We start from the raw sequence: 17,471 nt of genomic DNA, 5'->3' as shown, positions 1-17,471 counted from the left end.
TAGAAATAGAAAAATAAATAAAATATGGTTGATAAAGGAATACAATCTAGTGGAGGAGATAGAAATAATAACAAATAATGAAATAGAAAGCGTGAAGTGAAAAAGAGAAAACTGTTAGTCACTCAGTTGTGTCCAACTCTGCAAACCTTTGGACAGTAGTCTACTAGGTTCCTCTGTCATTGGAATTCTCCAGGCAAGAATATTGGAGTGGGTGGTGGTGTACTGTTGTTCACTCAGCCATATCCTACTCTTTAAGACTCCATGGACTGCAGCACACAAGCCTTCTCTGTCCTTCACTATCTCCTGGAATTTGCTCAAACTCATGTCCATTGAGTCAGTGATGTTATCTAACCATCCATCCATGCTGTCCACTTCTTTGCCCTCAGTCTTTTCCAACGTCAGGGTCTTTTTCAATGAATCAACTCTTTGAAGGGCAGTTCAGTTCGGTTGCTCAGTCTTGTCCAACTCTTGGCAACCCCATGGACTGCAGCACACCAGGCTTCCCTGTCCTTCACCAACTCTCGGAGCCTACTCAATGTCTGTTGCATCAGTGAAGCCGTTCAACCATCTCATTCTCTGTCATCTCCTTCTCCTCCTGCCTCCAATCTTTCTCAGCATCAGGGTCTTTTCCAATGAGTCAGTTCTTCGCATCAGGTGACCAAAGTATTGGAGTTTCAGCTTCAGTATCAGTCCTTTCCAATGAATATTCAAGGTTGATTTCTTTTAGGATTGACTGGTTTGATCTCCTCCCTGTCCAGGGGACTCTCAAGAGACTTTTCCAGCATCACAATTCGAAAGCATCAGTTTTTTGGCCCTCAGCCTTTTTTAAGGTCCAACTCTCACACCTGTATACGACTACTGGAAAAACTATAGCTTTGACTATATGGACCTTTGTTGGCAAAGTGATGTCTCTGCTTTTTAATATGCTGTCTAGGTTTGCTATAGCTTTTCTTCCAAGAAGCAAACATCTTTTAATTTCCTGGCTGTATTGACTGTCCACAGTGATTTTGGAGCCCAAGAGAATAGACTGTCACTGTTTCCATTTTTTCCTCATCTGTTTGCCATAAAGTGATGGGACCAATGCTATGAGCTTAGTTTTTTGAATGTTGAGTTTTAAGCCAGCTTTTTCACTCTTCCCTTTCAGTCTCATCAAGAAGCTCTTTAGTTCCTGCCATTAGAGTGATATCATCTGCTTATGATTTTGAATGACTGGAGTGTGTAGCCATTCTCTTCTCCAGGGGATCTTCCTAACCCAGGAATTGAACCTTGGTTTCCTGCATTGCAGACAGATTCTTTACCATCTGAGCCACGAGGGAAGCCCATAATACAGGGCATACAGCATATTAAAATAGAGCTGTTTAGAGTGTTAATGGAAATACGGGTAGAAGAAGCAATTAACTTTGCCTGAGATTGAGGATATGGGTTAAAGTGGGAATAAACTGAGAAACAGTCAGGTTTTCACAGAGAAAGTGATGAATTAAGCGTTTATCAGATAAAAAAGGAGAAAAAAGAGGAAGTTAAAGAAAAAAGATCTTAACATGCAAAAATGGGAAGAGATTGAATAAATGTTCAGGGATTGGTTGGCAAGCAAAATGCCTTTGAGGTATTTGTAGGTTTTGCAGCTAGAAAATCAGAGTCAGGTGATGAGGTGCCTTATAAACCACAGTCAGGAATATGGATGCTATCTTGCATGCTGTGATGTTGAAGGGTCAAATATATACAGGGACTAAGTAGATCATCTGAAGAATGAAGCTGGTCAGGTGCAAAGCAGTTGATAGTGTTGGAGGCTTTAGTAATCTGGATAGCATGGAACTTGTTTGAAGGCATTTAGGTAGAAATTTTTTAAAAATATTTATTTATTTAGGTTGAGTTAGATCTTCATTGTGGCATGCTTGTGGGTTCTAGTTCCCCCACCAGGGACTGAACCTGAGTCCTTTGCATTGGTAGCATGGAGTTTTACCTGCTGGACCACCAGGGAAGTCCCAAGAAATGTTTTCTAAAGTTTAATTTAAACTTAAAATAAGGGAATACTATTTAGGTCAAATCTGTCAAATTCAACTTTCAAGTGCCAGTTTGTCATACCTTCAGTATAAGAGCCCTGTTAGAATAGTAAAAAATAAAATAAAATAAGTAAGACTTTTGTAGCAATTCTAAAGTAGTATTGCAGAAGTATAATTAAAAGTTGAGGTTGGGCTGGAGATGTGGAGGTGAGAACATAATGGAAAGATTAGTGTAGTAATCCTGGTAAAGTGTTCCAGCAAGCCACCAATGCTTTCAAACAAGGTAGCTTACACGGTTTGCTTACTCAGTCCCTTTACTGTTAAGCTGCCAACATTGATCCATACCCTCTGCCCAGCTCTATTATCATGTCGCCATATGTACCCCACCACCCATCTCCATGTCTTTGTCCTATTCTGTTTCTCTCTGTGTTAAACGCGGTTTTGTTTCTCCGTTGGTTCATATCCTTAGATGAACACTGATGTTTCATGTAAACTTTCTTCTATTTCATCTGTACTTTAGAACTTCTGCATCTGGCTGCTGCTCCCAGCATCTCAGGTTGGAAAGACCTATGTTTCAGTCTTGTTTCTGCTAGAACTTTTGATGAGTTTTTTTTTTTAACTTTTCCAGAATATGGTTGTGGTGGTTTAGTGGCTCAGTCATGTCCAACTCTTTGCGACCCCATGGACTTTAGCCCGCCAGGCTTCTCTGTCCATGGGATTTCTCAGGGAGGCATACTGGAGTGGGTTGCCATTTCCTTCTCCGGGGGATCTTCCCAAAGATGAAACCCACATCTCCTGCATTGTAGGCAGTTTCTTGCATTGTAGGCAGATTCTTTACCATTGTGCCACTAGGGAAACCCAGTGTACCCTGGGCTTCTTACCAGAATGTACTTGCCTATTTTTCAGTATTATTTTCATGAAGATAGTTGAGATGGTTGATTATAAAAAGGTTTTGAAAATCATAAGCGTTGTTCATAAGATACGGATATGCAAAAGTAGTGTAAACCACAGATTTAAATTATTTTGGAAACATTTTTATGCTTATTTTCTCTAAATTAAAGTGATAATGTGTTGGAAATATAGTTTTAGATGAGAGATATGTATGTGCTTTTCTTTTTAAAATAGTCTATTTTACTTGGTTTGTCCCAATGAATTTACTTGGTAAAGTATTTTTAGAAAAACATGTGGATGAAGTATTAGTCATTTAAATTAGATCATGTGTATATTCTGCATCTACTATATTTGAATAATTTATAGAGCTTTATTGTTAGTGTAACCACTCCATGTAACCTAAAGCAGGTGACATTTTTGTTCCTTTAAAGGTGCTAAAACTAAATTTTATTGATTTAAGATAAATTTTACTTAATCTTTCCTGTTTGGCAGGCAACCAGATAAACTGGTGGTAGTTTGGACAAGAAGAAGCCGAAGGAAGTCTTCCAAGGTTTGTCTGTTTTCTCAATTTCTTACCCAAATGTTGAATGTAACTTTTGGTCAAATTATTGAGCTTCTCTGGCCTCAGTGAAGAATATTTTTAAATGTTTTTTTGATATTTTGGGTTATTCTTATAATCTGCTTTACTAAAATGATTGATTCGGTACTGTATGTAATCTTGGTATTATAGTTCTAAACAGGAGCCAGATACCTGAGTTTTGATTTTGGATTTGGTGGCCTTAAATAACATAATAGTTATTTAACTTCTTTGTGCTAGGATATCATGAACTAATGAGTAAATAAAGATCACTTAAAAATTATATCTAGGATTACTTTATTCAGATTCTAAGAAGATGGAGTTAGGGCACACATAATTAATAATGAGTTGTCTGAGTCCATTTGCTCGGTTACAGAAGAGAAGGAGTTGGATTTTTCAGAGGTTTTAATCTTTTGTTCTTATGGCTTTGTGGGGGAATGGAGCAGAATTTTTAAATGTTCAATAACAATTTTAGATATTTTTAAAATTCCAGTCTACAGACAAGTAAGATTGAGCTTGTGTTTATAGGCACACAATAATTACAAGCATGTTTATTGAATGTTGGTTGCTATGTAAGTAGATTTATGTAAGGAGAAGGCAATGGCACCCCACTCCAGTACTCTTGCCTGGAAAATCCCATGGATGGAGGAGCCTGGTAGGCTGCAGTCCATGGGGTCGCTAACAGTCGGACACGACTAAGCGACTTCACTTTCACTTTTCACTTTCATGCATTGGAAAAGGAAACGGCAACCCACTCCAGTGTTCTTGCCTGGAGAATCCCAGGGACAGGGAAGCCTGGTGGGCTGCCGTCTATGGGGTCGCACAGAGTTGGACACAGACTGAAGCGACTCAGCAACAGCAGCAGCAGCAGCAGATTTATGTAAAGAAAAAATTCATTTATTTTACCTGAAATTAAATTTTAATTAAATTTCAAAATTAAAAAATTTGTGAATACTGGTAGTTAATTTTTTTCTTTGCTGAGTATTATTCCATCATGTGAATGTATTGCAGTTTGATTATACATCTGTTGATGAAAGTATGGTTTGTTTCCAGTGAGTATTCTGAATATTCACTATTGTGACTAAGTTTCTTTTAAACATTACCATACAAGTATTTTGGGGCACAAATATTTTCTCTTGCACAAATAACTAGGAGTAGAATCACTGGGCAATAGGGTAGGTACATTTTTAACTTTCAGCGTACCCCACCAGCAATAGGGAAAAGGTCCACTTGCTTTACCTAGTGAATAGCATCTTTTCCAAAGCATACATATGTAGTTTGGAGACAGGGTATTTTGGATCTATAATATTTTCTTATCTATTTATGTATGAGAAAGGATTCTGAAAATAGACTTAGGGTCTTCTATCATTCTTTTCTGAGTGGGTCTTAAGCTTTTATGGAAAGGAACAATAATAGATCATCCAGTAAGTATGATAGTGGAATCTGACTTACTATAAACGTTAGACCCTAAATGTTTTTAGCTGTCAACAGAAAGTGATTTCCCTCTTGTAGTAACTAGATACTAATTGTTTTCTTAAAACATTATGAAACATAATGAAATGCTTTAGATCAGAAGTCAATTCAGAATATTCATAGTTGAAGTTAAGTATACTTTTAATTTAATTGCATTTTCAAAGTCAGATAACTTTTGGGTCCAGATTCTTTTTCTCATCATATTAAATATTGATTGACTCTAAATGATGAAATGCAAACATATGAGGTACAGGTTGATTTTTCTCAGAATACAATATTTTTCCAGAAGGAACTATTTCTTATTGGACTTATTTTCCAGTTGTGATGCTCCTAATATTTCAGATCCCTTCTGGTTATTTTAGAATAATTATATATTTCTCTTGAAACTTTATAGATGTGCTTTTGAAAAGTTATGAGAACTCACAATGTATTAAGTTTATAATGTTCTTATTTAGTCACTCTAGTGATGTCCAGCTCTTTGAGACCCCCCCATAGACTGTAGCCCCACAGGTTCCTCTGTCCATGGGATTTCCCAGGCAAGAGTACTAGAGTGGTTTGCCATTTCCTTCTCCAGGGGATCTTCCTGACCCAGGGATCAAATTCGAGTCTCCTGCATTTCAGGTGGCTTCTTTACCACTGAGCCATCAGGGAAGCCCATATGCTATAATAAGCTTACAGGATTCCCTGATGGCTCAGTGTAAAGAATCTGCCTGAAATTTACATAATATATTCATGTATGTGTGAAATGCTGTTTTATACATTGTATACAACAGCAGAATAAGGATGCAAAAACCAATTCCAGGAGCTATAAAAGAAATGATTATGATATTATGTGAAAATTAAACAAATTACTTTTTAAAAAAACTTTGAGGAGCTTGAGATCCATGGCATTTTGGAATTCTTAAAAAAAAAAAAAGAAAAAAAAAAAAGAAAGAATAAAGTTAGCTTGTCCTGAGCGATTGTTTTTTAAAATTAACTATCAGTTATATTAAATCCAAAGAGTAGAACCATTGTTTTCATCTGAAACACTCTTCTGTTTCTGACATTTTTCCTTTGAAATACACATTTTTTGCTGCTAAGTCCCATTGAAATCACTTATAGGGAAAATAGATCTCTACAACCATTGGGCAGAAAATAGTCTGGTTTTTACTTTTAGGTTTGTTTCTGGAAGGAGTTTGAACTACATAGTAATTCATTCTCTTTGGTCTTGTGTATAACTTACTATTTATCTTGCCTGTTTCTGAATATATCTACCTTTTAAAAATTATTTTGTTGAAGTATGATTGGTTATCTACCTTTTTTATATTGGTGGATTGAAACTTATAACTGATATCCAGATAACAGATTAGACTGTATAATGATAAGGCACATTGCCTTATTTGATTTAAAATTTAGTTCTCAGTGTTTTCCTCACTTTCTTTGGATACATGTCTATTTTTGTAATTAAATATAAAAAGAACCCATTGCAGAATCATTTTTTATTGACAAAATAATTACAAAATAATTACCATGAGTAATTATCACAATAGGCAGTTTTCCTACCTCTTATTTTCAAGTCATGGCATTTATAGCAAAGATATTTTCAGGCAGCAGTTGAATTGTATATGCTTAAATGTATTATTTTTCAGTATAGTGTTGGACAAAGGAAGCAGGAAAATTGTAATAGACAAAAGTTATGGCAGGGTAGTCTGTCGCCTTAAACCTAGTTTTCAAACTAGGAATTTAAAGTCACAAAGAGATGGGAGAATTCCAAAGGGAAAGAAGAGCTTGAAAGTCCTCACCAGCTTTTGGATGGCATTACCACTTCTACCCCCTTGCTATAAGCTGTGTTTTTGTTGTAATTATTTTAAACTTTTTATTTTGTATTGAAATATGGCTGATTAAAAGACGCTTTTACTCCTTGGAAGGAAAGTTATGACCAACCTGGATAGCATATTAAAAAGCAGAGAGATTACTTTGCCAACAAAGGTCCATCTAGTCAAAGCAATGGTTTTTGCAGTAGTCATGTATGGATGTGAAAGTTGGACAGTGAAGAAAGCTGAGCGCCGAAGAATTGATGCTTTTGAACTGTGGTGTTGGAGAAGACTCTTGAGAGTCCCTTGGACTTACAAGAAGATCCAGCCAGTCCATCCTAAAGGAGATCAGTCCTGGGTGTTCATTGGAAGGACTGATGTTAAAGCTGAAACTCCAATACTTTGGCCACCTTGTGAAGAGTTGACTCATTGGAAAAGACCCTAATGCTGGGAAAGATTGGGGGCAGGAAGAGAAGGGGACGACAGAGGATGAAATGGCTGGATGGCATCACCGACTCGATGGACATGGGTTTGGGTAGACTCCGGGAGTTGGTGCTGGACAGGGAGGCCTGGCGTGCTGTGATTCATGGGGTCGCAAAGAGTCAGACACGACTGAGTGACTGAACTGAACTGATAGCTGATTAACAATGTTATGATAGTTTCAAGTGGACAGCAAAGGGACCTAGTCATACATATACATGTATCCATTCTCTCCCAAACTCCCCTCCCATCAAGACTGCCACATAACATTGAGTAGAGCTCCTTGTGCTATATATATTAAGTCCTTGTTGGCTATCCATTTTTAACATGGCAGTGTGCACCTGTATAGCCTTTAACAATATGCTGTGGTATCATGAAGGGATGGGTGTAGTGGTAGATCTTTGACTAAGACCATGATGTGGACAGCTCTAAGACAACTTTTCATGTGACATCCTAAACGTCTTCATCTATGGGTAGATGAAGTTTTAGAAATTGAAAATCATTAATTTAAAAACTCTATGACACACACACACACAAAAACTAAATGACAGTTATATATATTCAGTGAAATATTTCAGAAGTAACAAGTGAATATTTAGTTCCATATTAGGTTTTTTAGTTCCATATCTGTATTTAGTTCCATATTATTAAGTTTAGGTCTTTTACATAAGGTATGATATGAAATAATTTGAAAATAAGACATCTTATAGAGTCAGTAGTCAAAATGGGTAAATGTTACCTTTTCCCTAGGTCTGTCTTTGCTAAAGGATCTCTCATATGATTAAAAGGTAAAACAATTTATATGAGTGGAACTGAATATGGCTTCATCCTTTCTACCATTAACTGTACAGGGATGCTGGCAAATGATTAAATAACCTGCCTTTCTGGACTATATTAAGGAACTTAATAGCTGTATGTGTTTTATACTGAATTATTTTCTAGGGAAATCCTTTCTATTACCCTGATTAAAAACTGATCCAGGATTCCTGTAGTGCTGATGATTGCCAACATGAGGTACTTTTTAAAAATAAAGTTCCTAAGAACCTAAATTACTGTCTCCATGGATCTGTACAATTAGGTGTTTAGTACCACAGCTATTTTTAGTTGCCTGTATTAAACTTTTCGTTCTTTCTCTAATATATAATAATTAGCTGACATTATGAAGCTGACATTGTCAGATACTAAGCTGGACTCATTGATATTGTTACTGTGTCCTAACATAGCTAGTTTGTATGTTTTAGTGACTACTAAAAAGACATCAGAAAGTCAGAGCTCTGACTTAGGTGGACCTTTTCTCTCACTGGGGAGAGTTGCTGGATAGAATGGCGGCATACCAGCAACTTGCGAACTAGCACCCTTCTATCTCTTTTTATTTAAAAAAAGAAAAAAGACTTTAGTTTGTTAAGCAGATATTAGTTTTGTTTGTTCAGCAGTCTAATTACCTTTTCCTGATCCTAGACTGAGAACTGAAAGAGGTCATTTAGAGGACCAGCATTAGGTAATTACCTAATATCACCGTCTTCAAATTCTGCCCAGTTGTTTGTTGGTCTCCACATTGCCTGCTTTTCACACTTTTGATCTCTGTCTCATGCATATAAATGGTAAGACCTTAGGGATTGAAGACTATTTTCTTGACTACTGTGTGAATCAGAAATTGAGCTAGCTGTGATGTTGGTTGGGTGAAGAACCCTGAATTTGAAAATCATGGAGCTGGTTCTCCTACAGATTATTATTATGGGTTCAGGCAAGCCATTTACTCTTTATTGCTTCAGTTTCATTATCTGGACCTGATTAGATCTCCTAAGGATATTTTCAGGTCTAAAATTCTTTGATGTTACTTTTTAAAATTCAGAATTGTTCGAATACTATCTTTTCTACTGTAACTAATAAGAAAAAATCAATTATTATAGTCTTTTTCAATGTATGGGGAGATTATGAAAATATATTTATGGGAAGTTTGAAGAATCTAGAAGAAATAGCTTGATCTATTGCTAGAGTACATGAGAATTACAGTTTTCACAGATCTTCAGAATTAAGTATTGTAGACCATATAGAGAAGAGTTCTAATTAGAGATTATCTAAGATGGCAGCAGTTTACTTTTCAAAATTCAGATTGTTTACTCTGTGGAATTGTGTTCTAGGACTGTAAACAGGCATAGAAATAAGGCAGAGGAATAGAAGAATCTCTAGAGATGTTTTTTAATCAACAAAGCTCCATTCTTTACCATTGGCTGTGGTGTGCTAGGTCTCTATTTTTTATTGAAGTATAGTTGACTTACAGTATTCTGCTGGTGTTTTAACCAACAAGATATGATAAGATTTACATGGATGTAAGTTTCTGTGATCTTGATCATTTCTCAGTTCCACTTCCTGGATTCAAATCCAGTCTCTGCCACTTACTTGCTGTGTGGTCTTGGTCAAGTCTGTGTTTCAGTGTCCTCAGATGTCCTTTCAGCGTCCTCTCAAATGTGTTAAATCTGCTCCCTGACATGCGTCTGCACTCAAGTACTCTAACTTCTTTTCTATTATTACGGAAGAATGATCTTTGCTCCCAGCACAAGCCAATCTGTCTCCTTTCGTACTGTTAAAGACATTACTCTAGCAATTATTTCTCTTCTGCATCATTAAAATTTCCCTTTCAACTGAGTGTTTCCCATCACCCTAAAAATACTTCTCTCTCACTTAAAAAATTCTGGTCTGACAATATTTCTTGTACTAGCACTAACCTATTTCTCTCTTTCTCTTTCAGCAAAATAGTCCAGAGAAATTGAATGTGCTTGCTAGCTTCACTGTCTTTCTTCCTATTCTTTCTTGAACCCATGCTGATCCAGTCAGGTGTTTACCCTCACCACTCCACTGAAACGGCTCTTGTGAAGTCAGTAATGGCTTTGGCTTTATTAAATCCAGGGGTCATTTTCCAGACCTCATCCTCTTGACCTGTCACCAAGATTTGGCACAGATAATTTACATATGTTGTTGTTGTTCATGTCTCCTTAAAATATTTTCTCCACTACACTAGACTTTCATAATAACCACTTGCCTCTGGTTTTGTGACCTTTCCTTACTGATTCCTCCTCATTTCCCGGACCTGTTGTTGTTGTGCTCCAAAGTTCAGTTCTTGAACCTTTATTCTCTCCCTCTCTGTCTCTTTCCCTTCCTCCCTCCTGTTGCTCCCTTCAGATTACATCCATCCTTAAGCTTTAAGTATCACCTGTATTCTGATGATTCCCAAATTTATAACTCCAGGCAGGTATATCCAGCTGCCTAGTTAAACAGCTACACTTGAGTATCTAATAGGCACATTAGATTTAATGTGTATAAAATCAAGTTCCTAATCTGATTTTCCAAACCTGATCCTTCTGCAGTTTTATCTCGTTATCTGTTAATAGCAGTTCCTGTTTTGTACTTGCTCAAGGGCAAAAGTCATACAGTCATCCTTGGCTACTTTCTTTCATACAGTCAGACAGAAAATCTTATTGATTCTGTCTTGAAAATAAAAAAATATATGGAATCTGATCGCTTCATACTGCTTTTATACCACCCTAAGCCAAGTTACCATCACCTTTCCTTGGGATTATTGTGTAAGCTTCTTTATTGCCTCCCTGTTTTCCTCTCTTACATCTGGTGTGGTTGTTGTTCAGTCACTCAGTCGTGTCCGGCTCTTTGTGACTCCATGGACTGTAGCACGCCAGGCTTCCCTGTCCTTCACTGTTTCTCCTGGAGTTTGCTCAAACATCTGGAGTCTATTCTAAATAGATTTTGCTAGAGCTAAAAAAACATAACTTGGATCATCATTCTTCTGTTAAAATCCTCCAGTGGCTTCTCATCTCTCTCAGATTACAAGCCAGAATCTTTGGATGGCCTGCCCGAACCTTGTATGACGGGGGCCTTCCGTGATTTCCCTAGTCTTGTCTTCTGCTGCTCTTCTCTTTAACCACTCTGCCCCAGCCACATTGACCTTGTTATCTAACTGCCTCAACACCTTTCCAATTGCTGGTCTATCTCCCTAGAAAACTCTTCCCATGTTTAAATTATCTGATTCACCTCCTTATGATCTGCCCTTGTCACCTTCTCAAGGCTACTTTTCTCTGATTTGTTGTTGTTGTTTAGTCGCTCAAGCTGTGTTCAACTCTTTGCGATCCCATGGACTACAGCATGCCAGGCTTCCGTGTACTTCATTGTCTCCTGGAGTTTGCTCAGACTCATGGAGTCGATGATGCCATCCAATATCTCATCCTCTGTCACCCTCTTCTCCTCCTGCTCTCACTCTTTCTCAGCATTGAGGTCTTTTCCAATGAGTCAGCTCTTCACATCAGGTGGCCAAAGTATTAGAGCTTCAGCTTCAGCATCAGTCCTTCCAATAAATATTCAGGGTTGATTTCCTTTAAGATTGACTAGTTTGATCTCCTTGCTGTCCAGGGGACTCTCAAGAGTATACTCCCGCACCACAGTTTGAAGGCATCAATTCTTTGGCGCTTAGCCTTTTTTTATTGTCCAGCTCTCATATCCATACATGACTACTGGAAAAACCATAGCTTTGACTAAATGGACCTTTGTAGGCAAAGTAATGTCTCTGCTTTTTAAAATGCTGTCTAGGTTTGTCATTGCTTTTCTTTCAAGCAACAAGCATCTTTTAATTTGATGGCAGCAGTCACTGTCCACAGTGATTTGGGAGTCCAAGAAAATAAAGTCTGTCACTATTTCCATTGTTTCCCCATCTATTTGAATTTACCTTTAAGTTCTGAGATCACAAAGTAATTTTTTAAATATTTATCCTGATAAGATTTTCCTTAAATTTGAAATAGCTCACTGAAATGTTGTGAAGTAATTGGCCTCCAACTAATAAAATAAAATTAAAAAAATAAATTAAAAAATAAATAAATAAATAAATAAAAAGAAAATATGAGGCATCTCATTTTTCTATCTTCGTGTGTATGTGTTTGTAGGAGAGGGTAAATGTTTCTTTAGATAGTAATCTGTAGCTTACGTGTGATATAACTTTCATAAAAGTGTTAGTTGCTTAGTTGTGTCCAACTCTTTGCAACCCTATGTACTGTAGCCCACTAGGCTCCTCTCTCCATGAAATTCTCTAGGCAAGAATACTGGAGTAGGTTGCCATTTCCTCCTCTAGGAGATCTTGCTGACCAAGGGATTGAACCCAGGTCTCCTGTACTGTGGACAGATTATCTTCTGAGCCACCAGCTGTCATGGCCCAAGTTTGATGCTTGAAAAGTTCTATTTGACTAATCATTTTTGTTTTAGGGAGAGAGATCTAATGGATAGTTAAATAGGGTCAATATATCTTTGCAGATTATTAATATTGCATTTTCTGTACTTCAAGTTGAAGACTTTTTTTTTTTTTTTTTTTGGTAGGCTCATAGCTGGCAGCCTGGAATAAAAAATCCATACCGTGGTGTTGTCGTATGGCCTGTTCCTGAAAACATTGAAATCACTGTGACACTTTTTAAGGTAAGTTCCATTTTTATATGTTATAGGATTTACTGTGCAATCATTGTTATAAATGATGGAATATTTCAGTATTCACTGTTCTACACACTTGAGTCCTTAATGAGCAGTAATGACCTTAAAATGCATTATTTTTAGAGATATAGCAATTTATAACAATGCAAGGTTTTCATGGTATATAAAGTCCAAATAATTTGAGAGTGTTTTTGAACTTATTCCAGTTAACATCAACTGGAACACTTCTTTTATCACTTCCTACATTCTACCCACGGGAAAATTTAAAGTGCTTTTTCTGTGGAAAGCTGAGGTTTGTGGAATTCTTGTCCTGAGTCTCAACCTTGTTTGACTAAAAACAAGATGTGTTTTAAAATTGATACATGATATTTTATTGATGTTAATATAGGATGTTAATATAGGAAGGTAAATTTAAAATGGATTTTTGATAAATATTTTATTGATATTGATAGCTTATAAATACTATAGCTTAAAATAAAAATTCTGGTAATAAATTCAAAGTCCAGATCCAAAAAATATAGCTGTTCGTATATATTGCTGACTTTTTTATATGCTTTTTCTTGAACGTCTTCTTTATTTTTTAATGTTCTAAAATAGTTCTCACATATGAAAACTAAGCACTAGAATAATTACTTTCCTAACCAATTTCTTACCTGCTCAAAAAAAAAAGTAGTGGGGACAAATATGTCTCAGCTTCAGCCTTCTTGAACGTGGTGCATAGGGAACAAATGCTTTATTTCTTCTTTGAATCCAATTGTGTTGACTTTACTTTTGCAAAAGGATAGACTGAAGGAAGACATCTCATTGAGCATAATTTAGTAACATAAACTTGTGAAAGTCCACTAAATACTATAGGATATGACATCTAAGTAGAGCAAAGTTATATGGCTTCAAGTGTGAAATCACTGTGTTAAAAAGGTACTTTTGATTTTGTATTTCAATATATTAATTGATGTGCTCTGGAACTACTGAGGAGATATTTAGAACAAAGCAGTATAATGAATGTTAACATACTAACCCATGAATGGGACACTACTTTTAAATGCTCTGTGTTTCATAGATATTCTATTTTATGAAAGATTCTTAACACTTTATATGTGTTTTATAGTTGTGATACTATTGTTATTGACATTATAACATCACATGATTATGCATATTATTTATACACTGTTGCCCAGGGAGAAGTAAGACATGAGGTTGTAGCTGCTCTTCCTTTTTTTTCAGGAAAGATCAGAGTCATCCTATTAGCCTTCAGTCAGCTGTCGTAAAAGCCTGTTATTAACCTCCCACCCCTCCCCGTGCATACCTCTTCTGTGTGTGTTAGTCACTCAGTCGTGTCCAACTCTCTGTGAGCCCGTGGACTGTGGCCCACCAGGCTCCTCTGTCCGTGGAATTCTCCAGGCAAGAGTAATAGAGTGGGTTGCCATTTCTTCCTCCAGGGGATCTTCCTGACTCAGGGCTCAAACCCAGGTCTTCTGCGTTGCAGGCAGATTCTTTACTTTTTGAGCTGCCTTGGAAGCTCCTACCTCTCCTACTAAAGTGATATAGTAAGCTTGGTGGTTAACAACAATACCTTTAGAGTACTATTTCATTTAATTCTCAAAGTAACCCTGGAGTTCTAGAATTGTTTCCATTGTACTGATAAGGAAACTAAGACTAAAGAAGGTAACATGCCCCGTCACACTGATTTAGTCCTGGAGTGTGGTTGTTGTATGTTTGATTTTGGGTTTGTTTTACATCACATGGCCTATTCTGTAATAAAAACCACTCTGAGTATAGATTACCACGGCAGAATCTATGACATGCTTGAGGAAGACTTTTAAGTAATCTTCTGTGTTTTGATTTAGTCTGTTTTTATTGCTAAAGCAAATGAATGGACATAGTTACACAACTTTTATAAAAATGATGATAGATAGCAAGGGGTTAGAAGAGAGCTGATAAATGGCTGACAGCTATGTGTTTGGGCAAAGGATATGCACTAACTGAGTGATTTTGAGTTGAAAGTGGCTGTTGAAATGTATTACTTGGAGGATTAGGGGGTAAGTAGTTTTCAAGTACTAATGAGAATGTTCAGCAAATCCTATCACTGAACTTTTTATGTCTTTTAAATGTTAGTCTGTAGGGAAATAAACTCAAATACTCCCTCCTTCCCAGTTTGCTGTATTACACATTTCTCTTCAGTGAATATCTTTAAATATCTTTATCTTCCTGGCTCCATATCTTCCCAGAATTGTAATAGAAGAACCAAAAAGGAAAACAAAACAAAATAACTTTTCATTCTCTCATATTAATTTTTAATTCTTATTTTTGAAAAGCATTTTAAAATATTGAAGTGGAAAGCTGTTTCATATTTCCCCTTTTCTTTTACTTGTAGTAAAGTCTCACAATTTGCAAAATAGAAAAGAACTGCTCATATTCACAGAGGTGTGTTCATAGACAAAGTGCTTATTAAAGAAGTTATCAAGAAGTTTCACTTTTCTATGAATTAACCAGAAATTAATTTCTTTAGCATGCACGCTTGATTTTGAAAGTTGAATTAGCTTGAAAATAGCTATTTCTGGTAAATGAAAAAAAGCCTGTTAGGGTGTTGAGAAGGGAAATGACTCTTTAAGCTGTTTCACTTTTTCTCTTTAGTTCAATGGTAATAAAAGAGACACTAGAGGATAGAGAGCAGGATGTAAAGAAGACTTAATTGATTCAAGGTGGAAGCAACTTTCATTACTAATGTTTTTGTTTATTCAATAACATAATTAATGAATTTTGTAGATATGCCGTTTTAAAGTAACTTGAAAATGAACGTTATTGTTGCTCCTTTACATCTTTTTAGTGACTTTGCCTTATCAGATGTGACCCTTGGTCCCATTAAAATTATTCTATTACGGGTGATATTTCATCTGTGTTTCTAAAAAATGTTTTATCAACTTTGAGAATTAATGTATGTCATATATAAGGTGCTATTCAATATTTGTTAAGTTTCAAGGCATGTATTCATTAATTCATTAATCACGTTTCCTTAAGAAACTACTGTGTTCCAGGTACTTTTCTAGGTCCCTGGGAACGCAGAGATAAAACTGAACTAACAACATGGTTAAAAGTCAGACAGACCTAGAATTGGCACATAATTTTAACACTTATTTGTGGGAAGTTACATCTTTTAGGTCTCAGTTTTCTGTCCCTTTAACTAGGAATAAAAACGATACCTATTTCATAAGTAGTTGTGATGATTAAAACCCTTAACACAATGACTGAGGCAGAGTGTGTGCTTTGCAAATATTTCATATTATCACTAATACCACTACTATTGGAGCTTCTCTGGTGGGTTAGACGGTAAAGAATCTCCCCGCAATGCAGGAGACCTGGTTCAGTCCCTGGATTGGGAAGATCTGCTGGAGGTGGAAATGGTAACCCTCTCCAGTATTCTTGCCTGGAGAAGTTCATGGACAGAGGAGCCTGGTGGGCTATAGTCCATGGCGTCACAAAGAGTTGAACATGACTGACCAACACACATACACACACACACACACACACACACACACTACTATTGTAAAAGTTGCACTAGAGCTAGGCTGCATTCTTCAACAGTGGTGCAGGTGGGGGGCAAGCAGGAAGGATGGTAATATATCTTTTTCCTAAGCAATGTGTCACACTATTACTTGGTCTCTAAAGTAGCACTATTTGGGTCCTAAATCTCTCATGAAAAAAATTCTTTTAACCTTTATTTACAGTAGTCATTCTCCATAAACCTCCACAAACCTGGGCAGGGCCAGGCTGGGGAAATAAGTATTAAGTAGAGTTCTCTACCTCTTTTTCCTTTCTACCCTTTCCTGCCTGCCCCTGCCCATCACCACCAAATAAACTCCTTTTTGGCAGGTCTTTATACTATCTGTGCGGATGTACACTGTGTGGATTTGTCATAGTTGCCTTAAGACAGCTCAGAAGCAGCTAGTCACCATACTTTTAAGGTAGAAAAATAAACAAAAATAAAGAAGTAATGAAAGAGTTTGGAATTTATCCCATGTAGGGATCATTAAAAAACTCTTAGTTGGTACTTACATGGTCAGAACTGTGGTTTAGGAGAATTAATCTGTGTACAAGATTAATTGGAGAGCAGAGAGACTGAGAGTGCTGCAGTTACTTTTATCTTGAAATAGCCTAGGCACAAAGTGATGAGGACCCAAACTCAGGTGTGGCACTAGAAACTGAAGGTTAATAATAGACTATAGTGGAATCAGTCATGAATAAGGAGCTTCCCTATGAGAAGTATATGGTCCATGAGACACAGTAGGGGAATAGCATCTATGTGCACATACTCTCACGCTCAGTACCTCCATCCCTCCCCCACCTCTAAAACATGAAGTTGAACTTGAATAAGTTAAATGCACTTACGATGCTATCCCACTGCTTTTCCTTTTATGTCTTAAAATGTTACCTTTCACCTTTACTTCTTCTAGTGTCTGTGGAAATCCTATACAATCCCACCTGGTCTAAATGCTTCCTCACTCGTAAAGCTTTTCCTGTTCCTTCCTCTAAGAAATGTATTGTCTTCTAATCTCTAGTAACGTCATGTATTTCATTCATCATCTATGTATTTAGATTACTTGTGTTTGTCTTTGAAAGCAAGGACAACTATGTTTGAATCCATATAACACCTCTGTAATTCCTTATATAATAAGTAGCCATTAAATATTTGCCAAATACTTGGTTAAAGTGTGACTTATTTAGAAGAAAGCTGCATTTGGTTGTAGGATCTGTTACCCTTTCTCAGGCCTCTGGTGA

The 17,471-nt window shown here is 36.7% G+C and overlaps 1 protein-coding gene across 4 annotated transcripts in view; it reads left to right on the top strand.

The window, feature by feature from the left end:
• Nucleotides 1-17,471, top strand: part of EHBP1 (EH domain binding protein 1) — a 340,642-nt gene that overhangs the window by 51,371 nt on the left and 271,800 nt on the right. For all 4 annotated transcript variants that reach the window (XR_010662331.1, XM_065929077.1, XM_065929074.1 and 1 more), the window contains exons 3-4: nt 3,384-3,441; nt 12,588-12,683. Coding sequence is in view for 3 of the 4 variants with exons in the window: in XM_065929077.1 (XP_065785149.1) it covers nt 3,384-3,441; nt 12,588-12,683 (154 nt within the window). In the remaining variant the exon portion in view is untranslated. The remainder of the gene's footprint in view (nt 1-3,383; nt 3,442-12,587; nt 12,684-17,471) is intronic.

Source organism: Muntiacus reevesi, chromosome 3, assembly GCF_963930625.1.
Source record: "Muntiacus reevesi chromosome 3, mMunRee1.1, whole genome shotgun sequence".
NCBI classification, from domain to species: domain Eukaryota; kingdom Metazoa; phylum Chordata; class Mammalia; order Artiodactyla; family Cervidae; genus Muntiacus; species Muntiacus reevesi.
Note: the sequence above shows the minus strand (reverse complement) of the source record. Positions and strands in the feature narration are given on the sequence as shown.